Source organism: Astyanax mexicanus, chromosome 2 (genome assembly GCF_023375975.1).
Source record: "Astyanax mexicanus isolate ESR-SI-001 chromosome 2, AstMex3_surface, whole genome shotgun sequence".
Classification (NCBI taxonomy): Eukaryota; Metazoa; Chordata; class Actinopteri; order Characiformes; family Acestrorhamphidae; genus Astyanax; species Astyanax mexicanus.
In genome coordinates, this window is record NC_064409.1 from 76,561,951 (window position 1) to 76,589,776 (window position 27,826).

General features: G+C 37.5%; 2 protein-coding genes and 5 non-coding genes across 9 annotated transcripts; 6 read left to right on the top strand and 1 right to left on the bottom strand.

The window, feature by feature from the left end:
• The first annotated feature begins 1,094 nt into the window (after positions 1-1,094).
• rps5 (ribosomal protein S5) lies at positions 1,095-8,606 on the top strand. Of its 2 annotated transcripts, none has more exons than XM_015603201.3 (6): positions 1,095-1,190; positions 3,620-3,725; positions 4,934-5,143; positions 6,411-6,539; positions 7,921-8,019; positions 8,485-8,606. In XM_015603201.3, exons 2-6 carry the CDS (start codon positions 3,621-3,623, stop codon positions 8,551-8,553), a joined length of 612 nt encoding a protein of 203 aa, XP_015458687.1. In that variant the 5' UTR covers positions 1,095-1,190; position 3,620; the 3' UTR covers positions 8,554-8,606. The 2 variants fall into 2 exon arrangements, with proteins under 2 accessions (XP_015458687.1, XP_015458686.1); XM_015603200.3 differs by having other exon boundaries at positions 1,113-1,194.
• Positions 2,349-2,481, top strand: LOC125799220 (small nucleolar RNA SNORA3/SNORA45 family). The gene has a single exon (XR_007438048.1). It is a non-coding gene; the product is annotated as a small nucleolar RNA SNORA3/SNORA45 family (small nucleolar RNA).
• Positions 4,406-4,538, top strand: LOC125799218 (small nucleolar RNA SNORA3/SNORA45 family). The gene has a single exon (XR_007438046.1). It is a non-coding gene; the product is annotated as a small nucleolar RNA SNORA3/SNORA45 family (small nucleolar RNA).
• Positions 6,032-6,164, top strand: LOC125799217 (small nucleolar RNA SNORA3/SNORA45 family). Its single transcript, XR_007438045.1, has one exon. It is a non-coding gene; the product is annotated as a small nucleolar RNA SNORA3/SNORA45 family (small nucleolar RNA).
• On the top strand, positions 7,673-7,803 carry LOC125799216 (small nucleolar RNA SNORA3/SNORA45 family). The gene has a single exon (XR_007438044.1). It is a non-coding gene; the product is annotated as a small nucleolar RNA SNORA3/SNORA45 family (small nucleolar RNA).
• Positions 8,255-8,390, top strand: LOC125799221 (small nucleolar RNA SNORA3/SNORA45 family). Its single transcript, XR_007438049.1, has one exon. It is a non-coding gene; the product is annotated as a small nucleolar RNA SNORA3/SNORA45 family (small nucleolar RNA).
• A 2,276-nt stretch (positions 8,607-10,882) lies between the features above and the next one.
• On the bottom strand, positions 10,883-27,462 carry ddah2 (dimethylarginine dimethylaminohydrolase 2). Of its 2 annotated transcripts, none has more exons than XM_049475274.1 (6): positions 27,360-27,462; positions 27,007-27,319; positions 24,162-24,350; positions 19,784-19,903; positions 17,504-17,647; positions 10,883-11,066 (listed from the first exon to the last, which is right to left on the bottom strand). In XM_049475274.1, exons 2-6 carry the CDS (start codon positions 27,295-27,297, stop codon positions 10,947-10,949), a joined length of 864 nt encoding a protein of 287 aa, XP_049331231.1. In that variant the 5' UTR covers positions 27,298-27,319; positions 27,360-27,462; the 3' UTR covers positions 10,883-10,946. The 2 variants fall into 2 exon arrangements, with proteins under 2 accessions (XP_049331231.1, XP_049331232.1); XM_049475275.1 differs by having other exon boundaries at positions 27,007-27,301; positions 27,340-27,432.
• Between the last annotated feature and the right edge of the window lie 364 nt (positions 27,463-27,826).

Below are 27,826 nucleotides of genomic sequence, written 5' to 3' on the forward strand. Positions count from 1 at the left end.
AGTTGAGTAAAAAAAAATATATATAATAGTGAATGGCATATTGGTGCCATCTAAAGGCCTGAGCGGATAAGGCAGCTGGCAGAAAACACCTACGATTTTTTTTATTTAATTAATTATCTCGTGATAGTTATCAGGTGACCCTGCACTTATAAAATAATCTTGAGTCAAGCCATTTTAGAAGCATTTTCACCCATTTACAGATAGATAGATAGATAGATAGATAGATAGATAGATAGATAGATAGATAGATAGATAGATAGATAGATAGATAGATAGATAGATAGATAGATAGATAGATAGATAGATAGATAGATAGATAGATAGATAGATAGATAGATAGATAGATAGATAGATAGTAATGCATGGCTACAACTTTTTATCTAGTGGGAATAAGATGATTAAGGCATAGGAACAAGAAAATTAATACCAGATTAAATATAAGTCGTCTCTAGGCCTTAATTTTCTCGTTCCCACAAATTTTTAATCTCGTTCCCACAATTTATTAAACTCGTTCCCATGCCTTAGTCACCTCATTCACATGACTTAATCATCTTATTCACACAACTTTATTATCTTGTTGCCACGACTTACTAATCTAGTTCCCACAATTTAATAATCTCATTCCCACAATTTATTAATCTCATTTCCACAATTTGTTAATCTTGTTTCCTCGTTTTAATCATCTTGTTCCCGCTACTTAATTCTCTCGTTCCCACGTCTTAATCATCTCGTTCCCACAATTTATTAATATCGTCCCCACCATTAATTATTCTCTTCCCCACCATTTATTAATCTCATTCCCATGTCTTAATCATCTCATTCCCACAATTTATGAATCTCGTCCCCACCATTTATTATTTTCGTCCCCACAATTTATTAATCTCATTCCCATGTCTTATTCATCTCATTCCTACTACTTAATTTTCTTGTTCCACAAAATTAAAAAAGTCGTGGCCATGGATTTTTTTCCCCCTGATGTCACCCCATAGATGTCTTATATGTAATTGATGTCTATGATGTCACTCTAGTAGCTCCATGTTTATTGTATGAAAACGTGTCCTGTGAGGAAAACGACATCTCCCAGAATTCAGTTCGAACGGAAGCGCGGGCCGAAGCAGACATGCGCAGTGCGCGCCTAGCGGAGGCCCTTTCCTGTCTGAGCGAGGCGAGCAGAGAGATCGCGGACACAAGTAGGTGCAGAAAAATCCTGAAATTTACCTAAAAAAACGCTTCAAACCCCGATTTACCTTCCCGTAGCGGGGTATAACAGTGCGGGGGAACTGTACACACCGAGCCCGGGGTGATTTAACGTGGTTAAAGGTGTTAAAAATGTTATAATGTGCCTAGAGTATCGCCGGCGGGTCCATGTGCTCCATGCGGCCGCGGGGAGCTGCTGAGCGGCGGTGCTGACCCGCGGATACCGCGGCTAAACTCCCGGCCTGAGTCCGGGGACACGGCCCCCTCCGCTGTAGGGGACACGCGGGCGGCTCTGTGGGCCCCGGGCGGACTGAGCGGCCGCGTTATTCGGTTATTTAGCAGGCTAGGTAACGCTAGCTCGTTAAACTAACTGGCTAAAGCTATTTGCTCATAGTATCTCTACAGTCCACCTTAAGCTGTGGGCTTCTGAGTAGTAGAGCTGCTCTGTTTAAGGTGGAATTATGTAGTTAGCTAGCTAGGATAACTAACCTAATAACTACGTTATTTTATGTCGCCTGTGTATATTAAACTACGTTTTATATCAGATTAAAGCTCTTTAAAACTAATAAAACTATATGAACTATATTTTTGTTTTAATCTGTTAATTTATTTTAACATTGTTTGAACAGTCCCAAGTAAAAGTAAATCATTTGAACCTACGTTTTTACAGTATTTGTAAATTTTGATGTTTGAAGGCATTTTACGCAAACCTTAAGTTAAAGTAAATGTAAGAAAATATCAGAATTATGTCTATCTGCCGATAATTGCTTCTTTTAGAATCTCTCTTTATGGGATCATTTCTTCATTGAAAGCATACAGGTATACATCTTATGTGCCGTTTTTAATAATTAAAAAAAATATAAAACCCATATACATGAACTTGTAACTTAAATGTCTATAACCCCTTAAATCCTCCCGATAAGCAGTTTTACAGTATTTACTGTATTTTTTGTAAATGTGGTACCATTGTCTTGTCTTTACCAAAGGAGGAGGGGAGGGAGTGCAGAATGTCCACATTAACACTTGTGCACTCTTCCATTTTGGGCTCTCTCTATTAAGTTCAATATTAAGTGTCTTTTAGCCATAAAACTCATGGTATTATATTTAAAGGCTGTTGGTAATGATGTGAAATTTGAAAAACTGCTGTTTAAAGCGAGACTAGAGTCACATCCTGATATTCCTTGTTGTCCTGGTGTGCTAGAGTCCTCGCAGATTAACATTTCTCTGCTTATTCATTGGCTGCTGCTTTCCATTGCTCAGCCAATCACCAGCTCTGAAACACTTCTAAACAAACTGTAGTGGTGATCCTTTATAGATGCTGATAGATATAGAGAATTTTCATGCAAAGGGAAAAGCTGAGTTTGTTTAAATCAGAGGAGTGTAGCAGTGTAAGCAGTGTTAACTAATTTAGTAAGTAATTGTAATAGTTAGTAATGCTTTTTACACTTACATATGTTTGTTAGGCTATACATTTAATGTATAAATATTTGGAGTATTTTACAAGCGTTGAGGTCAAGAAAAAACTGTAATCAATATTTTTGAAATCACTATTTAAGAAGATTTGTTTTTTCATTTCTTAAGTTTTAAGGTTGTACCGGGTTTTCTAGTTTGTATAAAACTTCTAAATGTGTATACCAGAATCGGCAGATATGTACATGTGCCTATAAGTGTATCCATGGAAAAAATAAAAAATCATTACAGCCCTTAAAATAACTTAACTCGCAGCCATAAATGTCTAAACTGCTTGCAACAGAGGTAAATGCACACCTAGGTAAAAATGACCAGATTGTACTTAATTAGACTTTTTCCCTCCTTAATCTCGCGTGACTCGTTAGAGTTACAAGATCTCAGGTGTGTATAGAGAGCAGATGTATTAAATTTGTTCATGGGGCCTCATGGCAAATAACTCTCTGGGGATGTGAGAAATCGAATTGTATAGCCTAGGCGCTAAAAAGTTTGAGAACACACTAAAACTGAGCTACAGCACAGTAGCCTAAAAAACATTACATCTTAAAAATCAAATTGTCCTATAAAATTTTAAATAATCTTATTGGTTCATTTTACCTTATGTTTTCAGAAATGGTTAGAATTAAAAGGTGTAGCTGCTGCTTCGCACCGTGCAAAACTAAATCTCTTTAGATTTCTTTAAGGTAGCCAAGTATAGGTTTGGTATTGGATGTTTTGCTGTAATGCCAAAATTCACAGACCTAAAAAAAAAAATATTATTGTGGTGTTACTAATAAAGTACCCGCTAAAGCCTGATACTTGCAAGTTTTTATTTTAACCAAGTTTGTTTTAACTTGCATGTTCATTGTAATGTATCTTCCTTGTCTGGTACTGTATGTGTAATTTTGGCCATCTGATTGAATTAAATTGAATGAATTGAAGATGATGTGCTGATTCTTTGCTGTTCTTTTATCAGAATGACGGAGTGGGAGACTGCACCAGCTGTGGCTGAGACGCCCGAGATCAAGCTGTTCGGCAAGTGGAGCACTGATGACGTTCAGATCAATGACATCTCCCTCCAGGTGAGAGGACTATGAAATTATGCAATGGTCCACCTATCTGTTATTCTGAACATGTCTGGAGTCTGAAGGTTGATTCTTCAGTATGTAGATTGATTTGTGCCGATATTGTAAAAAAAAATATATATTTTTTTAATGTGAGCAATTCTTAGTTATTATTTTTAGTTCTTGCATAACTTAATTCCTTTACATTTAATTTCATTATTTATGGTAACAGGGATGTAACTAACCACTATTTTAGTAGTCAACTAATCTGCCGATTATTTGTTCGATTAGTCGCAATTGTCATGTCCTTCATTTGTACTTGTAAGACCAATTTTGCGGTATATTAAGTATATCATAGGAAACATTCATACAGGCTGGATGTTATTTTCAGGAGATTCTAGCATACTTAAATGTCTTTCTTTACTTTTTTTTTTTTTTTTTTTCAAGGAGATACCTCCCTAAAATATTGTTTGTCTAAGAAAATAGTTTTTTTTATTAAAGCCTGTAGTTACTATAACATCTAACTTCATTTTAATAAAAGTGGACAGAGTACAGTATCTCCCTAAAACTTAACCATCTAACTTTAGTTTAACTAATGTTAGTATTGTTAATGAAGGCGTGAAGCCTGTTTAAACAGGCCGACTAATCGTTTTGGCCCAATTTGTTAATGATGTGAAATTCGTAAAACCACTGTTTGAAGCGAGACTAGAGTCACATCCTGATATTCCTGGTTGTCCTGGTGTGCTAGAGTCCTCGCAGATTAACGTTTCTCTGCTTATTCATTGGCTGCTGCTTTCCATTGCGCAGCCAATCACCAGCTTTGAAACATCTCTTAACAAACTGTAATGATTAAGTGCACAGGTACTGTGTATACACACACACACACACAGAGAACCTGCAGTTAGTTTTTCAGGATTCAAGCTGTTTCTGAAAATCTCTAAAATTCATTTATTTCCTCCAAAATTCATTTAATTCTGTTCCACTATCCTACCTATTTGTTCATCCTCGTCAAGTGGACTTATTGTGACTTAATTTCCAGATGTGCTGTGTGTATCAATAGTGTTTTTTAATATAAAAAAAAAAATAACTACCTGTTCACTTAAAAAAAAAAAGTTTTTAAGAAGGTAAAGTAATTGTTTGTGTTCTAAGAATTTATTAGTCTACAGTTCTTTACCTGTTTCTGTGTAACAGTCCTGCAAGTCTGAGGTTTGTTCTCTCTACTTCAGGACTACGTTGCTGTAAAGGAGAAGTACGCCAAGTACCTCCCCCACTCCGGAGGGCGCTATGCCGCCAAGCGCTTCCGTAAAGCCCAGTGCCCCATCGTGGAGCGCTTGACCAACTCCATGATGATGCACGGACGCAACAACGGCAAGAAGCTGATGACCGTGCGCATCGTGAAGCACGCCTTCGAGATCATCCACCTGCTGACCGGGGAGGTGAGTACACTGTGCACACAGTACTTAATAAAGTAACTAATGGTTTATTTTTTATTTAAATCAAATTAAAAACCCACCAGGGGAAGATCTTAATTCTTATCGCGTCTTAGAATCAAACACCTAATTTAATACACATAGCGAAATATATTTAACTTACCGTCCTAGGACCTTTGAACAGCTTTGCTCTGTCTGGATATATAAAACCAAGTTTATACCACAAATAGCCAAAAATGTACCCAAGTGGCAATAAAGCCTTGGACCGTTTATAGTTAATATAAATAGCCTGATGAATTGTCGCAATTTAAAAAAATGTTAGCAGCTGTAATATGTACAGTATCTGTCAAAAGTTTAAACACACCTTAAATTCAGTGTTTTTCCATTATTTAAAAGTTTGTAGAATAATACTACAGTTGTCCAAACTATAAAGCGAAACGTATGAAATTATAATTTAATTAATAATTTAACAGCTGTGCTGGACTCGTCAAGAGTTACTTGAGTTTCTTGTCTGTTAAAGTGTTTGAGAGCATCAGTTAAAGTAAAGTAGTGAAGAGGTAGAGTTACAGGTATACAGTGAATAGTGAATATTTGTAATGTTCTAATACAGATTATGAGAAGCAACAACTACTCAACTAAGTAAAGAAATAAATAATTTAATAAAGTATCTTTAAGAACAGTCAAAAAGACCTTAAACGTTTTGATGAAACTGGCACTCATTAGGATCATCCCAGAAAAGGAAGAGCAAGAGTTCCTTCTGTTGCACCCCAAATAAGAGCCATCTAAATATGTATTTAAATGGCTATTTTGGTTTGTTTAACACTTAAATTTACTTCGTGATTCCTTATGTGAAACTAGAAACGTTTGCCAAGTTTAAAGCCCAGGAGTTCAAAGAGCGAGACTAGAGTCACATCCTGACACTGTCTATTGTCCTGGTGTGCTAGAGTCCTCGCAGAGCAAGTTTTCTCTGCTTATTCATTGGCTGCTGCTTCCCATTGCTCAGCCAATCACCAGCTCAGAAACAGATATTCTGCCAAATATCATTTCAGTGTTTCTTTAGTTTTGAGGTAGAGCTGAGTAATAATACTCATATTGATTTACTCTGAGCCTTTAGAAAAGGTGCTTTACCGTTTTCTATAAAGAAATCAAGGTCTAAATTTGCATCATTCCAAGCGTTTGCTTCAATGCTTTAAACTTATAAAACCCACAGCAGTTAATAACCTGTATTTATCTACTATATTTGACTCATTATTCTCTTCTTGCTTTGTTTCAGAACCCCCTGCAGGTTCTGGTGAACGCAATCATCAACAGTGGACCCCGTGAGGACTCCACCCGTATTGGTCGTGCTGGTACCGTCAGAAGACAGGCTGTGGACGTGTCTCCTCTTCGCAGGGTCAACCAGGTACATATACATGCTTATCTGAACTCCACACACCACAATCAGCCTCACGCAGACACAACCATTTAACAAAATAGTGTTTAAAATAAAACTATAAAGTGTTAGGGAGTTTAGAACACAATTCCTGAAATTGGCGGTTTGTAACAAAAAAAATTAAAATTGACGCTATTCTCATTTCTTGTTAAATAACATCTTCTAGAGACAGATCATATCTGCCCATCATTTATTTTCCTTCAGTCTTGGATATATGGAGAGATGGTGAAAATCTCAAAATTGGTGCTTTGCTGTGCCATTTCATATCTTTCTATCTCCATCCATCTCTTTTTATCTCTGTCCACCTCTCTTTTCCTCTCTCCCTATAGCTCTTTCCATCTCTCATCTCTTATTTTTCTCACTCTCTGTCCATCTCTTTCTCTCTCGCTCTCTCTATATATCTATTCATCTCTATCTCCATATAGCTTACTCTGTCTCTTTCATATTTCTTTATATATCCATCTCTACCCCTCTCTATCTCCCTGCCTCTCTCTGTCCATCTTTTTCTCTCCATCTTTCTCTCATCTTTTTTTCTTTTTCTATCTTCATGCATCTCTCTCTCTCTCTCTCGCTCTCTCTCTTGCTGTCACTTTCATCTTTTTATCTCCATCCATCTCTTTTTATCTCTGTCCACCTCTCTTTACCTCTCTCCCTATAGCTCTTTCCATCTCTTATCATCTTTCTTTCTCACTCTCTTTCTCTCTATATATCTATTCATCTCTATCTCCATATAACTTCCTCTGTCTTTCATATTTCTTTATCTATCCCTCTCTATTTTTCTCTCCATCTCCCTGTCTCTCTCTCTGTCCATCTTTTTCTCTCTGTCCATCTTTCTTTATCTATCTTCATGCATCTCTCTCTCTCCCTGTCTTGATCTCTCTCATTATCTCTCCTTTAAACTCTATCTCCTCATATCTGCTATCTATCTCATCTTTCTCTTTGTATCTACCTCTCCATCTGTATCTCTATATATCTATCTTTTTCTATCCCTCTCTCCATTTCGTTATCCCCCATTTAGTTTAGTGTTTTGTCATATTGCTAAGATTATACTAAAAATGGCCTGTAATTTATTCAGGATGAGTGTAAAAACTCAGGGAACAGAAAGCGAGACTAGAGTCACATCCTGCCATTATCTATTGTCCTGGTGTGCTAGAGTCCTCGCAGAGTAACTTCTCTGCTTATTCATTGGCTGCTGCTTTCCATTGCTCAGCCAATCACCAGCTCAGAAACAACTAACAATTTGAATAACTTTATCCTGGTCATACGTTTGTCGCTTACACAATTTATGGATAGTCACGGAGGAGTTGGTTACTGGTGGTAATCTTTTGCTAACTGACTTTTATTTTGGCAGGCTATCTGGCTGCTGTGCACTGGCGCGAGAGAGGCCGCCTTCAGGAACATAAAGACCATTGCTGAGTGTCTGGCTGATGAGCTCATCAACGCTGCAAAGGTAACAGGACTGCAGTACAGCAAATTTGTAATTTTTTATGAATCATTTTGTCCTGGAGGTCTGTTTTTTTGTGATATACCTGCTTAAACACACTTTAAAGGGGCTCTTAACCTCCAGATTTTTGCTGACTTCAGCCTCAGATCAAATTAAAAGGATAAAAAATGGAAGGGGTAGTTTGGGAGGGGCACTGTGTGATGTATGGGTTTAGGGGCGGGTCAGGAGGGAGAGCCGATTGGGCGAGACTAGAGTCACATCCTGATATTTCTGGTTGTCCTGGTGTGCTAGAGTCCTCGCAGAGTGATTTTTCTTTGCTTATTCATTGGCTGCTGCTGCTTTCCATTGCTCAGCCAATCACCAGCTCAGAAACAGCTGTTCATGTATTGTAAACTTTAAAAAAAAAAAAAAAAAATCTGGTAATATTTAGTGTAAAGATTTTTAATTGTGGTGATTTTCCCCATCCCTCAGGGTTCGTCAAACTCCTACGCCATCAAGAAGAAGGACGAGCTGGAGAGAGTGGCCAAGTCCAACCGTTAAACAAACGCCTGTTTCTTTCTACAAAATGCGAAAATAAAAGAATTGAAGAAATTTCTGATTGTTGCCTGTGTAATTGTTGGGCTGTGTTGGTGTGTGTATATAAGGTTTAGCTGAAAGAGGTTATCTTATAAATTTGAGTTGGATATTTTTCGTATTGTTTCCGTTTTAATTTGCATCAAACCACCCTGGCATCACCCGTCAACCCCCACCAGAGCCCCACACACTAGATCAGCTGAAGAAATGCCTTTACGGTTTGTTGGTTGAGAACAGTTCTCAGATAGTACACAGCTGGATAAGCCAGCAGACTTTGTCTGAGGGAGGGATCTATACCTACTGTTTTTAGCAGGTCAGCAGACCAGGGAGATGTTTTCCATTTAGCACAAGCTAAAATTTAATGTTTGGTAAATGCTTAGTGTATACATGGTGTGGCCAACAGCTGCTTATATGTGCAAGTGGTAAGATCTCGAAGAATCTAGCTGCTGTTTTTATACACCTGTGGCCATGGAAGTGATTGAAACTTGAGTTCAATTAGTCGAATTGTGTACTCCGCATAAGTGCTTAAGAATAAATGCTAACAATTAAATTGATCAATTTGAACAAATGAGAATGTTAACATTATATGGTTTAGTGGGTGAGCTAGGCAACAGTGCAGGGTTTTATTTATTACATGCTCACTATAGCAGAAAAAACAGTGGAGGGTTTTATAAGTGTATTTTATTATATTAAAATTGTAGGGGGGGAAAATATTAACACAAAGCTGTACAAAGTGGCGTTACAGTGGATTGCAGTAGGAAAATACCAATGATTGAGAAAAGCAAGGTTGTTGCTGGCAGTAAGAAGCTAATCAGCTAGTCATGCTAACATAGGATTGTACCATTGTCATTGTCTTTGCGTCATTAAATCCAGACATGAGGAGAAAGCTGATATTGATTGATTAAAAATCCCATCTAAATGGCTAGCTGTTTAAATAAAAGTTCATATGCTATTTTTAAGATTTATATGTAATTTCTCTACTGGTGGAATGGGCACTAATGTGGTAATGATAAGGGTTGCATTGAGCTCAGATTGTATAATGCACTAGAAAAAAAAACAGAACTATCTAAAAAAAACGCATGAAAATATAAAAAATGGGTGTGTGAATGCACAAAGCCATTAAGTAGGCACATAAATTGAAAAATCAAATTTTTTGTGCATTTTGGGGCAAAATGTTACAAAGTGTTCGAGTTTTTGTCTTTAAGTGGTATAAAATATGTTGTTCAAATGACTAGACATAGGGCTATTTAATTAGCTAACTATTTTAGCTAGCTATAGTGTTCACCAATGAGTGCTTCTTTACAGGTTTAGCAGAAATGCTGGTGGAACTGGCACTAATCAGCTATGCTAAGATAGCAGTCCAAAAAGAATTTCTGCCAACCAATAATAATATTGGTTAATATTGTAATTTGATGGTAAATTCGAAGATTAGTACTGGTGGTACTGGTTTGTTAGCTTGGTGGATGAGCTATGCTAATCTAACTGCCTAGAAGGGCTTCTAGTCGACCAAGCTAAGCTTTCCATTCACTTTACATTGACTGAAAAAAGACTAATGCTATTGCTAAGTACACTATATGGATAAAAGTACTGGGGAGATCTGTTTAATTATTGTTCCTTCTGAAGTTTATTCTGCTTTTGTTGGAGTAACTGTCTCTACTGTTCACTAAAGACTTTCTAAATTTCTCTAAATTCTTATCAACTCATCCCCAAATTACTCCCTCCAAATGTAGTTTGGGCATTTAGACATGGTGCCGTTTAGATATGGAGTCCTATTCTATTGGCAATAACCTGTGTGTGTGTGTTCTGTCGAGTGCTACCTTGTCAAACCATGCTACCCTAGCGTATATTTAACTGTAAAAATACAAAAAAGAGACACTATATTAGTGCATATACCCAGTAGAAGTCCAAGTAGATGTAGGTAGTATTTTTTAAATATTCTAATAATTATTGTATGTATTATTAATATTACTAATTTTCATTTACATTTACATGCAAAGACAGTGAGCCCAGGTTGTTTAAATGCAAAACCTGGGATTTATTACATTTATTACAGATTTATTACATTAAAAATATAGAGAAAAAAAGGTGTAGGTCAGCGCATGCTCAGTGCCTTTAGGAAGCACCGATAGGTAGCATAACTCGACAGAACAGTGTGTGCGTTTGCACTTTTATGTCAGCAATGGGTGCAACATAAAAAAATCGGAATGCATTTATAATAAGGAGTGTCCACAAACATTATTTGGGCATATAGTGTACATCAAAAAAAAAAAAAAAATCCATGAGTGAGAAGATGCGATGTATTGTAATGTAATTGTTTATTTATTGCTTTTAGACATTTCTAAAGATTTTTAAAAAAGGGTTTAAGAATAGTTGGGCTTCCTGTTGATGAGCAGGCAGAAGGAGGACAGCGCCCCTCCCAGTTTGGAGGCCTCACTGCAGGCTGTGGGGAGAAGGGTGTAGTCTGGGAGCTTCTGGAAGGCCTGGAGGAAAGAGAGGCAGAGATATTGTTAAGTATTTTAATTCATCACTTTATTTGAAAGAAACAATATAAATACTCTAGGGATTTAGTCAGTTACATAATATTTGGGACCTAATCTCTGGTTTTGCTGATGGTCAGTGGTAAAAGATGGCTAAAACTGGCCTCTTTAGAAAAAGAACACCAGTACCTCGACAAAGTCTAAAAAATAAGTGTTTATACACTTACGCTTGCCTTTAAATGCATTAGAACTTGAATGAACCTAACATAATCCATAAGGTTTAATATATATCTGCAGCTATAACAGCTTCAACTCTTCTGGGAAGGCTTTCCACAAGGTTTAGTAGTAAGTTTATGGGAATTCTTGACCATTCTTCCAGAAGTACATTTGTGAGGTCAGACAATGATGTTGAACAAGTAGGCCTGGTTCACTGTTTCCACTCTAAATCATCCCAAGGGTTTTCTGTCAGGTTCAGATCAACAAACTCACTTATTAGTACTGCCCCGCCCCCACCCACACGCTGTCTCGCGTCCGGACGAGTCAGCGCCGAGCACTCAAAACCCGAGAAAACAGTAAAACAACAGTAATCAACCCTTTAATCTGGCATTTAAATAGCTTTTTAAAAGGTAATTAAGAGCGTTTTTCTGGAATTAAAAGCATAAATTCAGCTGTAACTGGAAATATCTGCACTGATAAACTGTGCTGGACTGGGTTGCCCAGCTTTCCACACGTGCTCACGTTTACAAGCACGTGCCCAACCATGTGGATGGAGGCCGTTCGGTTACCTCGTGTTTACTCCTGCCTGGTGCTCAGTCATGTTGAAACAGAAAGGGCTCATCCCCAAATTATTCTCACAAAGTTATTTGCGTGAAATTGTCCAAAATGTCTTGGTTGCTGAAGTATTGAGAGTTGCTTTCACTGGAACGAAGGGGACAATTCTAACTCCTGAAAACAATCCATAATCATTATCCCCCCCTCTACCAAACTTTACACTTGGCACAATGCCATTCTCCTGGCAACTCTCAAAACCAGGGGTGTCCAAACTACGCCCCCCGGGCCATTTGCAGCCCGTTTCCTATTTTGGAGTGGCCCGCGAGGTATTTTAGAAATAGAATGAAAGTTGGCCCACTGTTAAGCAGGTTTTTATAATGTGAGATTCAAAGTTTGAACGCTAGGTGTCAGAAACGGGCCAAAGAGTCAGAGAGAGTGCGCATTTCTAGCGCAGAAAAACCGGGCAAAAGAGTCTAAAAGCAGAGAGAGTGCGCATTTCTAGTGCAGAAAAACGGGGTAAAGAATCTAAAAGTTGCCGTAGTTAAGGAGTTTAATATTAAGAGACAACATGAAATTAAACATCAATTTGAAAAATCTTAGTTTACACAACACTGTCAAAGATAAAGATAGTAAGTCAAGTAAAATGGTGTGTAAATGAAATAATCAGGAAAAATGTATTTTTTAAAGTGGTATATTTCATTATTTGTTTTATTACAGAGTCTGTGGCCCGTGACTTCAAATATATTACTCCTTCTAGCCCCCAACAAAAAAAGTTTGGACACCCCTGCTCAAAACCCAGAATCGTCCATCAAATTGCCAGACGGAGAAGCATGAATCGTCTGTAGCAATCTACTTTGCGACCTCAACATCATGTGATACATGTAAAGGCAGACTCCACCTCTTTTTCAACTGACACCAATGCAGTGTCACTAGTCAGCGTCAATGCGCTTGAAGGAGAGCGCAGGACCCTAGCTCTGATAAATCAGCCAACAGACTCCTCAATATCACAATAGAAGTGATAAGAAAGCAGAGAGAGCATAGCCTTTACATTTACTCTCTCAGACTCCGGTTGCTGATGGCCTAGCTGACCTTGATTTTTAAATGGAAGAATTGATTGGGTTTTTCCTAATATGGGCAAACCAAGCACAATAGAATGACTATTGTCCTGTGCTGCTCATATTGTGACAGCTTCCCATTGGCTAATCCCCTACCTTGGTTTTAATATGATGACAAATAAAGAGTAGTAGGAATTGTGGGGATTTTATTGCTGCTTTGAACAAAATTAAACTACACTTCCTTCTAAATGATCCAGTTAACACCATTAATGCCATCATATCTTTCCTTCTGATGGTGAAATTTGACTTTTGCTCTGTGCAATACATTTAATTTAGGTAGTTACTCAGTTTGGTAATTAGCAGCTCTTTGAATCTGTACCCTCCTCTAATTAATGCTTAGAAAGAACCACCGTGTGGCAGAAACGTGGAAATGACATGAATAATTAATTGATTGGAGTTCATTAGTGAGATTGATAACAACCACGTTCATTACCCAACCCGTGGCTACACTGGCAGGGATTAGGGCGGGTATAATGCTTACACAGGTAGAAATGCAGAGATCTCACAGTCTTAGATTCTTACAATTAGCTAAAAATGTCCACAAGTCTTATTTTTTTTCCACTTTTATCCATGTTTTAAAATAACAGTGTCAGAAAACTATAGAAATCCAGAAAAAAACGGAGTTAATTACTAGTATGGTGTCCCATGACTTTTGCCACGTCTCAAGCAGTTTGGACAGTGTGTCTCTCCACTCTTCCTCCAGATTCTGCTCCCTTGATTTCCAAATGAAATGTAAAATTTACTGATGATCAGTGATGGTTTGGAGAGACATGCTGATCATCTGCTGGTGTTGATCCACTGTGTTTTATTATCAAGTCTAAAGTCAGTGCAGTTTTGTTTTCCCACAAAATCTTACAGCCCTTCATGCTTCCCTCTGCTGCTGACAACTTTTATAGAGATGAGGATTTCATTTTCCAGCAGGACTTGGCACACTGCCAACAGTACCAATTGGTCTTATATAATATTCTAATTTTCTGACACACTGATTTTTGGGTTTTCATTGGCTGTAAGCTTCATAATCATCAACAACAAAATAAATAAACACTTAAAATAGATCACTGCTGTCCCATTCACTTTAACTGTAAGGATTTGATTGCATCCAGGCTCATAAATCAGTGAATATCATTGAGGTCAGATACTGACTGATGTTAGATGATTAGAGCCTCACAATTCGATAGAACACAGTTCCACAGCTCCAGAGCTCAATATTAGAGAGCTTTTTACTCTTTAGGGCCACTTCTGAGCATTGGGCACTACAGGCTAGAACATTGCTATGAAGATGTGATTGCATTCAGGCTTACAGGAGCATCAGTGAGGTCAAATGTTGATGTTAGATGTATAGTTTTGACTACAGTTGAATAATAGGGGACTTTATTGCCTTCTAGCCAACAATGGAAACATTTTTTACATTGGAACATTGCTATGATGATTTGATTGCATTCAATCTCTCAGAACATCATCAGTGAGATCAGGTACTGATTAATAGTTCAACCAGTCAGACTCATCATAGGCTATGTTCAGACTGCAAGCCCAAATCTGATTTTTGGAATATCTAGATTGTATCCAGATTGATTTTAGAGAGTGTGGACCTTCAGAAACCACATAAAGTCTGAATTTTGCTAATCAGATCGATACCCTATTTTGAATTCGTCTTTAGCGTTGCTCAGAACGTGGCAAACTAAGATCAGAAATTAAACTCCTACAACTTAAAACTCCTTACAAAAAAAAAACACCTACAACCTTGTATTTCCATTTCTTGGCCACTTTATCAGAAACACCTACTGTAACTTCACTATACTGCCAAAAGTATTCACTCCACTACTAAATGTAAAGTTTGGTGGAGGGGGGGATAATGGGACAGGGTTATTTGTTTAAGGGGTTCAGCAGTTATGGGGAAATTAAACTCAAGACTTTTAAAGGCTTTTTAATACCATTCAGATACAAAATCAAGTCTATGTTCTCAAAAATAAAATTGGGAAAGGCAACGATTAGTCGATATAATCGTCAGTGTCGATTATTTAAATTTTTCGATTATAAATGTCACCGTTGACGAATCGTTAATTTGTAGTAGTACCGCATTACACAAAGTGCTGGGGACAAAAGCACAATAGGAGATGGGTAAATGTCTCACTCACACAGTTTACACATAACATGTCCTGCCTGAAAATGACATTAAATATTTACTCACTAAATATCAGTACTTTCCATGTTTAAACAACATCTAGACATTTAAATGCCTTGTAAATCTCATGTTCAGCTGTTTCAATCATTTTTAGAGGTGGAGGACATGGCAGAAATAATCGTTGACTATTCAACTAAGCGAAAAAAATAATCATTAGTCAATTTGCTTTAAATTTGCACATACTAATAAATTAATAGAAATAGGCCCTCTCTACTAGCAAAGTATAATCAAGTAATAATACACGTTCTTAAAATACACGCGCTAAAATAAAAAAGGTGCTGGTTCTGCTTACAGTTCTGCTGTTAAATCATTGGAGTGTCCAGACAGTCTTCCTAACAGATGAGAGAAACAGCAGTCTGAACTCTGAGCCTTAAAAGGACCAAAAGTATTAAATGGAGCTCCATCACTCACTCCAGTAGAGGGCAACAGAGAGTTACAGCTGTACTGTTCTTGGAAAACGTGTTCCCGAGACGTGGTGTAAGAGGCCAAGGGATGGGGTTAAGAGTGAGATTTGAAGCACAGCCCAGAGTGCTCTGGGTGTGTTACGCTCAGGATTTACTCTGGATCCTTCTTTTGTCGTATGAATGTAAACCGAGAAGAGTTTACATTGTTTTAACATCAACACCACCAATCAGCCCGAGAGAGACTCAGCCCCAGAACCACGAGGCCCATATTTAGAGGGATAATCCAAAAACTAACGCTGGGGCTTTCAAACTATGTATACACACAGAGTTCCAGTACTGTAGTGATATATTCACACTCACTGGCCACTTTATTAGAAACACTTACTATCAACCATCTTGTACTTCATCTTTCCTGGCCACTATATCAGTAAAAAAACAAATGTAACTAGACTATATTGCCAAAAGTATTCACTCACGTCACTCCATTGTGCGAAGTATAAAGTTTGGCAGAGGGGGGATAATGGTGAAGGGTTGTTATACAGCTCAGCCCCATAAACACACTACTAAACCTTGTGGAAAGCCTTCCCCGAATAGTTGAAGCCATAACACACTGGCCCCTTTAGTACAAACCTACTACAGTTTACTTTCACTCACTGGCCATTTTATTACAAACACCTACTATGAACCATCATGTACTTTAACTTTCTGGCCACTTTTTCAGAAACCCCTACTTTAACTACACTATATTGCCGAAAGTATTCACACACCTCACCTCATTGTGCCAAGTATAAAGTTTGGCAGAGGGGGGATAATTGTACAGGGTTGTTATTCGGGAATTGGGCTCAGCCCCATAAACACACTACTAAACCTTGTGTAAATCCTTCCCAGGATAGTTAAAGCTGTCATAGCTTTAAAGTGTACGCCAAACTCATATTAAACCCTATGGATTAGGAAGAAGATGCTACTCAATTTCTTATGCACATCTTGTACTTGCATTCACTGGCTCCTTTATTATAAACAGGAAACTCTAAAACTCCGCTCACTGGTGTCACAAAATCATTTGAAAGTTTTAGTTTCTAACCACCTTTGGATAGCCAGTAACTGTTTTAGTTAAGTTTTTCTTTTACCTTTTATTTTGTCTTTTATTTATGTAATTTTCTGTATTACATTTTAGTCTTTTATTTGTTTCATTAATTTCGTTCTTTTATTGATTGTTTTACTTTTGGCCTTTTCCCCTTTTATTTATTTTTTTTTTTATTATTATTATTATTATTTATTTTATATATTTTATTATTCTAATTATTTATCTATTTAATTTATTGCTTTACATTTTATTCTGAATTATTATATTTCATCTTAATTCAATCTTATATTGTTTGCTTGTTTTTCTAATGATTTTACCTTTTCATTTTTATTGTTTTGTTTATGAAGTTCCTTACTTTAGCTTAATCTGTTTAAATATTTCATTTTAATTGTTATTTTAATTTATTTTTTTAAGTTGTAAATACGTGGCTGCGTTGAAACTGGGAGTTACCCTCAATGTATTAAAATAAAGGTAAAACACCTACTTCAGTGTAGTTTAACTCAATGGCCACTTTATTAGAAACACCTACCTACTAATACCACACCTTGTGCTTTCACTCAATGTGGCCATTTTATTAGAAACACCTACTACTAACTTGTGCTTACATTCACTGAGGCCACTTTATTAGAAACACCTACTACTACTACTACTACTACTACCTTGTGCTTCCACTCACTACGGCCACTTTATTAGAAACACATTCTACTAGCTTGTGCTTCCACTCACTGGCCACTTTATTAGAAACACATTCTACTAGCTTGTGCTTCCACTCACTGGCCACTTTATTAGAAACACCTACTTCTGCTACCTTGTGCTTCCACTTTTGGCCACTTTATTAGGAACACCAACATTAGGGTGGACACAGTGCAGTAAATGTAACTTACGGTGATGCTGTTTGGACACTCGTCGGCTGTCGGGTGGAGCAGATAGTCCACTTTAGCCGGGCCGCGGACGTACACACAGTTGGAGGCCACGTCTTCAGACACAGATAACACGTCGTAGTGATGATCTGTCAACTGCTCCATCATCTACAGCAACACAGGGGAAACAGGACAGTTATCAGAGGATAGAGTACTTTCTTCAGACAGTTTTTTTTTCCCTCCAGACCATCTCCGGTTGAGAAGGTCGGGTCTGAAGGCAGGTCTGAAGGTTTCCTTTCGGTCTGTTAGCTCCTGTAGTTAATGAGGTTATGACTGAACCCAGCATTTCAGGGCCATTCAGTGTGAGGATGAGGTTTCCTCACTAATGGGCGTCTACCAGAGAAACTCCCATAACACACATTAAGGAGGGGAGGTGGACCGGAGATGCTGCAGCTGGGAGAAAGGGTTCAGTACACTGTAAGATCTACAGTAATGTGCTGTGTTGTGTTGTGTTGTGTTGTAGTCAGTGTGATATAATTATCTATACAGGGATCTTAAGGGCGTTTTCAAACCTGTAGTTGGTTTCTCTGGTCTGAATCAGTTGATGAATTCGTTTGGTTTGTTTTCACACAGGCATAAAACTAAACGCACCAAAATGCGCACCAATAAACCAAGCGAGCACATTGTTTCCTCTGATTGGTCAGAGCTGTCTGGCATGGGAGTAAATATAAACATACAATAAGTAAATATAGGGAGAAGATTCTGTGTTCCAGAGCGAATATCTGTGCTTTAACACTGAACACTGCACACTTAGAAAAGTAAGTACAGATTTGTACTTAAAAGGGTACAAAGCTTGTCGCTGGGGCTGTACCTTATATTGAGGTACAAAAAAGTACATTTTAATGAAAGTCCTTTTTTGTAAGATTATAAAGATTATAAACATTATCATCAACTGAATATGGCTCAAAAACTTGATGATCGAAAATTGTCTGGCTTTTAAATAAAAAATGTGCAATTAAAGTATATATTGTTTATTAGTACAGTGATACAGAATACTGAATGTACCTTTTGGCTGCAGGTTAAATGGTACAAATTTGTACTTATTGCTGTTTGGAATGACTTTGTACTTCAGAGGGAACAAATCTGACCCTGTAAAGATCAATATTGTACCTTTGAGGGTACAATTATGAAGAGTGTACCTTTAAGTACAAAAAAGTAGCATATCGTCCCTCTGTTTTTTAGAGTGTGTGCATGGACACGGCGTTTGTTAATAGCTGTGGTAATTAGCATTATCTGGCTAATATATCGGATTAAACTGCACCTTATCACCAGTTTAGCTTGAATAAATAGACTATATTTAATAGCTGGGTCAGATCGAGACCGGATTACCCCCAGAGTTCGCTTGGGATTGGTTCTTTTGATCCGCACCAGAGTGCGATTAGTGTTTTCACACCTGCTCAATTGAACTAAATCTAAATTTGTAATCTATAGTTACAAACGGATTTTGTAGTATTGAAAAATCATATGAAAAAGACAAATTTGAGTAATTATTTACTCAAAGTAACATAAGGCGCACCAAATTATAAGGAGCACTATCAATTAATGTCTATTTTCCGGTCTATTTCATACATAAGGCGCATTATACAACACTAGCAAGGAGCAGGGGTGTCACCATGTTTTACTTCTAATTCAGCAGATCTCGCCACTGGGTGGTGGTGGTTGGGTAACTAATGTAAAGGTAAGATAAGTAAACAAAACTGTAATTCTCAAAAATTAACACAGATTTCTCTCCTGAAAACTGTTTATTTATTTTGAGTAAAGCGCCTCCTTTTATTTATATTAAGCTTAGATTTACAGATTTACACTAAGGCTGGGTTCAGCAGCATTAGCATTAGCGACTAACACTAGTCGCAACTAACCGAAAGTGCTACACTGAGGAACTCTGAGTTTTCTGGTGCGCCAGGGCACTATAAGCTAGCCGTTCGCCCTACGTAGCTTCTTTTGACATGGTAAAACAAGAATGGCGAAAGAGCTAGTGCTTAGCACGGTTAGCAGCTAATGCTAACACTGCTCCAGCAGTGCAAGCCGGGGCTGGCAGCAGGCTACAGTCCGATAATACTCACCTCTGAACAGCGAAAGAGCTAGCGCTTAGTGTGGTTAGCAGTTAATGCTAATGCTGCTCCAGCCTTGGGAAAATTAAAGGATTTTAAGTGCAACTTACAGTGCGAAGAATACGGTAAAATATGGTAGTTTTAATCAGTACAGTCTGATCTCTCTCTCTCTCTTTCTCTCTCTTTTTCTCACCCGCTGGGTTTTCTTCGCTCCCTCGCTGTTACTGAAGACGATGGTCTCAGGACCTCCCATAGAGCAGATGTTCTTCAGACGACAGCCTCCGCACACAGGTACTGTGGACACAGCAAAGTCCTGTAAGAGAGAAAATTATTAAAAGAAAATCTCACTCAATTACACACTGCAACAAAATCCATTGGCAAAAACTAGAGAAAATATATGCAAATATATGTATATTAAGCAAAAAAAATCTACCAATGGGGTAAGCAAAAGTTTCTTAGTAAAAGCAATGGCAAAATCTTAAAATGAGTGAAAAAAAATCAAGCAAAAACATCACTGTTTTTGGACACAAGAATCAGAATAACTTGATTGCTGCTTGATTGAGCTTATTTTGAGTTAAAATTATTTAAAATAAGGTACAAATTCTAAGTAAGAATGATTAAGATAATTATCCCTAAAATAAGCAAAATAATCTAACACTTACACACAATGCTTAGTAACACAAAAAAGTCTTATCAGAGAAGAAAATAAGATTTATTGCCTTAAATTTAGAAAATTTCACTTGCTAAGATTTGCATACACTGCAAAAACTTTAATCTTACCAAGTGAAATTTTTATTTCAAGACAATAAATCTTATTATTTTTTTATCTGATAATAATTTTTGTCTTACTAAGCATCCGACGTGTACGATTGTTTAGGACTATAATCTTTATCAGACTCACTTAAAATGTTTACCTTATTTTAAGTAATCCAAACCCAAAATAAGTAAATACCGTTACTAGTCATGTTATTCGGATTCTTCTGTACAAATGTAAGCCAAAAAATAAAGGATTTTTGCTTGATTTAAGCTTATTTTACTCATTTTGATATTTTGTGATTTTGTGCTTATTTTAAAAAAAAAATCTCACTAAGAAAAATTTGCTCCTCCCATTGACAGATTTTTTGTGCTTAATTTAAGCATTTAGGTCTCAATTTACAAATATTTTGTCTAGTTTTTGCCAATGGATTTTTTGCAGTGTAATGATAAAATAACAATTAAGTTATATTTAAACAGAATATTGGCTTATGTTACATAATATAATGCTAATGCTGCGATATACTGTCCATAATCTCATTAATATTGTAGTATAATATTATAACTATGAGTCAAATGACTTAAAATAAGGTGAATTTCTAAGTAAGACTGATTAAGATCATTTCTTATTCATTGTGCTTATTAAGACATAAATACATATCAGAGAAAAATAAGATTTATTGCCTTAAAATGAGATAATTTCACTTACTAAGTAATTGAGATTTAGTTGAGATATTTAAACAGACTATTTGTTAATGTAGTATATTACAATATGTATGTTAATGCTATAATATAAGTAACAATAAATACATTTTAGCAAGTGAAATGATCTAATCTAAAGGCAATACATCTTAACTTGTATCTTATTATTTCTTCTTATTTATTTTTTCCTCTAATAAGAAATTCTGCCTTACTTAGCTTTGTGTAAGTGTAAGATTGTTTTACTTATTTTAGAAATAACAATCTCATTTAATCTTACTTAGAACGATCACTTATTTTAAACGATTTGACTCAAAATAAGCACCAAAAAAAACATATTTAAGCCACAAAATAAGGGATTTTTGCTTGATTTGCTTGAAGTCTTCACTCAAATTAGCTTACTCCTTTAATAATAATAGTGTTTGTGGTGCTGATACTTGGTGTTGATTGTATTATGTGATGAGTAACTGACTAAAAAAAAAGTCATCATCATCATCATCAAAATAACTTATTTTCTCAAACATTTGACATGAAATCCAGTATAACAGCTGACTGAGTACAGATGTACAGAATCAGAGACACTGAATGGAAGATCCAGAGACTGTGTAAACACTGGAACATGCTGAAGTCATGAAGACCTTCACAGATTTGAATATCCAAATCCACAGAGACTGAAGCTCCAGCTGCAGAAACACTTTATTCAAAGCAGGAACTGATTCAACTCCCCAAACCCAGTCTAACACTGGCGGCTGCACACTGTGGAGAAGTACATCTGACATCTCTGAGAGTATTAAACTACCTAAATTATTGTGTTTGGTTTCTCCCAAAGGTTTGCAGCATAAATTAGTGCATTTTATATATTGCATATAACAGTTGAAAAACATTAAACATGTATTATTTAGTTAAAACCTGCTCTTCATACTGATGTTCTTTAGACAATATCTTAGTTCTAATCCAGAATATACTGCATATATACACTATATTGACTATACTGTCAAAAATATGCACTTTAACTTAGGTGTTCAGTCCAATCACTTCTGTGTCCACAGGTGTATAATAATAAAAGCAGGAGCTAGGCATGCTTGGACTGCTTCTACAAACATTAGTGAAAGAATGGGTCTCCAGCACGGTGGTATCGTTATACTGAAGGATGCAGCACCTGTGCAACAAGTCCAGTCGTGAAATTTCACTACTCACTACTAAATATTCCACAGCCAACTGTCAGTGATATTATAACACAGTGAAAGAGACTGGGAACGACAGCGACTCTGTGCTCTGTCAGTGTAAAATAATTTCAGAGTTCATCACTACACACCTCCAAACTTGATGTAGCTTCAGAGTTCATCATCACTACACACCTCCAAACTTCATGTAGCTTCAGAGATCATCACTCACTACACACCTCCAAACTTCATGTAGCTTCAGAGATCATCACTCACTACACACCTCCAAACTTCATGTAGCTTCAGAGTTCATCACTACACACCTCTAAACTTCATGTAGCTTCAGAGTTCATCAGTACACACCTCCAAACTTCATGTAGCTTCAGAGTTCATCACTACACACCTCCAAACTTCATGTAGCTTCAGAGTTCATCACTACACACCTCCAAACTTCATGTAGCTTCAGAGTTCATCACTACACACCTCTAAACTTCATGTAGCTTCAGAGTTCATCACTACACACCTCCAAACTTCATGTAGCTTCAGAGTTCATCACTACACCCCTCCAAACTTCATGTAGCTTCAGATTAGTTCATCACTACACCCCTCCAAACTTCATGTAGCTTCAGAGTTCATCATCACGACACACCTCTAAACTTCATGTAGCTTCAGAGTTCATCACTACACACCTCTAAACTTCATGTAGCTTCAGAGTTCATCACTACACACCTCCAAACTTCATGTAGCTTCAGAGTTCATCACTACACCCCTCCAAACTTCATGTAGCTTCAGATTAGTTCATCACTACACCCCTCCAAACTTCATGTAGCTTCAGATTAGTTCATCACTACACACCTCCAAACTTCATGTAATTTCAGAGTTCATCACTACACACCTCCAAACTTCATGTAGCTTCAGAGTTCATCATCACTACACACCTCCAAACTTCATGTAGCTTCAGAGTTCATCATCACTACACACCTCCAAACTTCATGTAGCTTCAGAATTCATCATCACTACACACCTCCAAACTTCATGTAGCTTCAGAGTTCATCATCACTACACACCTCCAAACTTCATGTAGCTTCAGAGATCATCACTACACACCTCCAAACTTCATGTAGCTTCAGAGATCATCATCACTACACACCTCTAAACTTCATGTATCTTCAGAGTTCATCACTACACACCTCCAAACTTCATGTAGCTTCAGAGTTCATCATCACTACACACCTCCAAACTTCATGTAGCTTCAGATTAGATCACTACACACCTCCAAACTTCATGTAGCTTCAGATTAGATCATCACTACACACCTCCAAACTTCATGTAGCTTCAGAGTTCATCATCACTACACACCTCCAAACTTCATGTAGCTTCAGAGTTCATCATCACTACACACCTCCAAACTTCATGTAGCTTCAGAGTTCATCATCACTACACACCTCCAAACTTCATGTAGCTTCAGAATTCATCATCACTACACACCTCCAAACTTCATGTAGCTCCAGAGTTCATCATCACTACACACCTCCAAACTTCATGTAGCTTCAGAGTTCATCATCACTACACACCTCCAAACTTCATGTAGCTTCAGAGTTCATCATCACTACACACCTCCAAACTTCATGTAGCTTCAGATTAGATCATCACTACACACCTCCAAACTTCATGTAGCTTCAGATTAGATCACCACTACACACCTCCAAACTTCATGTAGCTTCAGAGATCATCATCACTACACACCTCCAAACTTCATGTAGCTTCAGAGATCATCACTACACACCTCCAAACTTCATGTAGCTTCAGATAGAGTTCATCACTACACACCTCCAAACTTCATGTAGCTTCAGAGTTAATCACTACACACCTCCAAACTTCATGTAGCTTCAGAGATCATCACTCACTACACACCTCTAAACTTCACGTAGCTTCACAGTTCTGGTTTACACTTACCCTGAACGTATCAGCCAGAACTTCAGCTCCTCTGTGGTTGGTGTGTTTGGAAATTCCCACGAAGAACTCCCTCCCAGTGAAGAGAACATCACTGCCCTCCAGAGTGGCCCCTCCAGACCCTCCCTCCTCCACACCCATCTCCACCACCGTCAGATTCAGCTCGTTCATCACACGCCTCACTGCGTCTGCCTGGAAAACACATACAGCGCACACATATTAGTACATCAGCTTTGGGTGACTTGCACGACTACTGGCCTACCAAAAATCACATCAAAAGGGCATGGACAACTCATCCAGGAGGTCACAAAGGAACCCAGAACAAAATTTAAAGAACTGCAGGATCTCACTTGTCTCAGTTAAGGTCTGTGTTAATGATTAAAAAATAAGAAAGAGACTGGTCAAAAACAAGGTTATGATTTAACAAGGTTAAGAAATGTTAAACAAACGAAATATCGAAAACTAAAAGTGAAAAAAACGTTTTTGTTAACTGAAACTAATAGAAATTAATAAGTAATTAAAAGAAATTAATAGAAAATAAAAATGGTAATTAACTGGAACTGAATTGAAAGTTTATAAAACTAACTAAAACAAACTAAAATAACCTTCGTTTTCGTGTTTGTTAATTTATTTATAATCGCCGTTTCCACTCGGGCAGTTTTACAGCAGGCCGCAACGAGCGGCACCTTGCGGTCCGTCACTTACCGTTTACTACTGGCTTTTTAAGCAGCAGTATTGCATATATTTTGCACTTAAGGCTGCTAGATTGTGGACTGTTCCAGTTAGTGTGGACAGTTGGTTGTTTGGCAGTAATTTAATAATTTTAAATCTTTTTGAATCCTGCACCTCACAAATAATCCAAGGTATGCAAAAAAACTAAAACTAATACTAGAATGAATAAAACTAAACTAAAATTATGCAGTAATACAAAAAAAGAATAAAAACTAATACTAGCAAACCCCATTCTAAACCTATTTTATTTTGAAAACAAAATAAAATTAAACTATAATGAAAAATTAAGAACTATCATAACCTTGGTCGCAAATGGTCTCCATAGAAGATACCATGGATACTATGGTATTTACCAAAAAACGTCTTGATGATCTCCAGGTCAATTTTCTGTGAATTGACGTGACAAAAGTGGAACTTATTGGAAGGTGTGTGTCCCGTTACATCTGGCATAAAACTAACACATACACTGTAATTTCAGAAAAAGAGCATCATACTGAATGTAGTAAAACATGGTGGTGGTAGTGTGTGTGTGTGTGTGTGTGTGTGTGTGTGTGATGGTCTGGAGCTGCTGGATAACTTGCTGTATTAGATGGAAGCAGGAATTCTGCTGTTTATCAGAAAATCCTGAAGGAGAAAATCCACCATCTGTTCCTTAGTGACCTCAAGCTCAGGTGTACTTGGGTTCTGCAGCAGGACAATGACCACAAAGCACACAAACAAAAAGTTCACCTCTGAATGACTTAAAACTAAACTAAATGAAGGTTTTGGAGTGGTCTAGTCAAAGTTTGATCTTAACCCTCCTGTTATGTCCCGGGTCAATTTGACATGTTTTAGAGTTTAAAGATCTAGGAAAAATTGTTAAAAGTATTTTTGCAGTATGAAACTTCTTCTTCTTGCATTAATTAGTGCAATCAACATGTAATATGAAAATGGTTCATCTCACATATTTGCAACATATTTCCACCTCTGCAAAAAACTAAACTAAAGCAAAACTGCAATGTTAGGTTTTAATGTTATGTAAAACTATTCTGTTTGATAAGTTGGTCTTTCAAAAGTAGTGAAACATTAAAAACAATGTTTGAACATGTATTTTTTTTTGTGTAAAAAAACGAGGGAATTATCCTAATTGAAACATTACCTGCTAGAGGTTAGAAACACCATTGCACTAAATATTGATAGTAGGGGTGTGCCATATCATATCGTACACGATAATATCGGCAAAAACATTTTATATCGTGAACGATATTATACCCTGAAATATGGTGCCATATCACCCACCCCTAATTATCACATCAGGGTACAACTTTTTTGCTCGTTTCCCATTATATCTCTACTAGAGACAGATTATATCTGTCCAATATCATTTATTTTTTACTTTAATCCTGGATATATGGAGATATGTAGAACGCATTATTAGTGCCATGACATTCTGGATCATTGACTTCTGTTACAAATCTGATAAATTTCTTGTATTTTTTATATCTCAGTTAAGGGTGTGCCATATCATATCATATGCAATAAGAACATTTAATATTCATTTTGATGCAGTAGTGTATTCTTAAAATATTTTTTTTAAATTCAGTATTTCGTCATATCGTCAAGAGTATCGTTATCGCGATAATACCATGAAATATCGTGATATTATTTTAGGGCCATATCGCCCACCCCTAATTGATAGAATAATCAGTAATGGAGTTAGTAATTAAATATTTACACTGCTTTTTAGGATTTTTTTGTTTTGTTTTAAACATCTTTTGGATAAACAAACATGCACCGGGTCAAACTGACCCTGGAACACCATTGCTGTTCCTGACAAATGAACATAATAGGAGGGTTAAATCCTTCAATGTGTCTGAATTAAAACAATTCTGTAAAGAAGAGTGGAACAAAATTCCTCCACAGAGACGAAAAAGACTCGTTGCCAGTTATCAGTAAAGCTCGATTGCAGTTGTTGCCGCCAAAAGTAGCAAAACCAAATTATAAGACTGGTTTTAAAAGATTTTTTTCCCTTAATAAATGAAATTATAATTAAAAAAATGATTTTTATATTTACTCATGTTATATTTGTCTGATTTTAAAGGTGTTTGTTAATCTGAACTGTGTACAGTAATCATACCTCTGCACGTCTCTGCTGTTTGAAGGGTCGTGTGATGAGCGCCGTGTCTCCCTGAATGACGGCTATGTCCTCGATCCTCCAGCTCTCGGGGAGTTGGGGGTCGGCGGGGATCTCGATGAGCTGCAGGCCCACCTTCTGCCTCAGGGCCCCGGTCAGGACCCCAAACTGTCTCTGGGCCTTCGCCACGTCCACCGACACACTCTCGCCACCGTCCGCTCGCTGCCCAAACGACTCGGGGATACCCCTGACGATGGCATGGGTGAAGCGGCCGTACGGACACACGTTGGCCATGACTGTGTGTGTGTGTGTTGAGGTGTGTGTGTGTGTGTTGAGGTGTGCGTGTGTGTGTTGAGGTGTGTGTTGAGGTGTGTGTGGGATGTGGTGTGTTTGATGGTTTTTGTAAAAGCTTATGAGTTGGTGTGTGTGTGTGTGTCTGTGTGAGAGAGTGTGTGTGTGTGTGTAGGCGGATTTGGCCTCACTTTTTCCTGGTGTTCTGCCACCAAATGATTAGAGGGGACAGTGGGCGTCCCCCAGCTGTGAGTGAGTGTGTGTGTGTGCTCGGGACACGTGTTGGAGTATGTGTGTGTGTTAGTGTGTGAACTGTTCACATCTGCAGAGAACACACTGCATCCTCCAGACCTGAGAGAGAAAGAGAGAGAGGGAGAGAAAGAGAGAGAGAGAGAGAGTTTGTTGGCCTGCTGGTGATTGCTGTAAGGATTTGGTTGCATTCAGGAGTATTGGTTGGAGCAAGTGCTGGGTGGTATGGCCAAAAATGCATATCACTGTATTTTTCAAGATTCTGGCAGTTTCACGGTGTATC

Coding starts and splice junctions, on each gene's coding strand:
- rps5 (XM_015603200.3), top strand. CDS start 1,121: ATGCGCAGTGCGCGCCTAGCGGAGGCCCTTTCCTGTCTGAGCGAGGCG. Junction 3,726..4,933: donor TCAATGACATCTCCCTCCAG/GTGAGAGGACTA, acceptor TCTCTACTTCAG/GACTACGTTGCTGTAAAGGA. Junction 8,020..8,484: donor AGCTCATCAACGCTGCAAAG/GTAACAGGACTG, acceptor CCCATCCCTCAG/GGTTCGTCAAACTCCTACGC.
- ddah2 (XM_049475274.1), bottom strand. CDS start 27,297: ATGGCCAACGTGTGTCCGTACGGCCGCTTCACCCATGCCATCGTCAGG. Junction 19,904..24,161: donor TTCTGGCTGATACGTTCAGG/GTAAGTGTAAAC, acceptor TCTCTCTTACAG/GACTTTGCTGTGTCCACAGT. Junction 11,067..17,503: donor AGTGTCCAAACAGCATCACC/GTAAGTTACATT, acceptor TCTTTCCTCCAG/GCCTTCCAGAAGCTCCCAGA.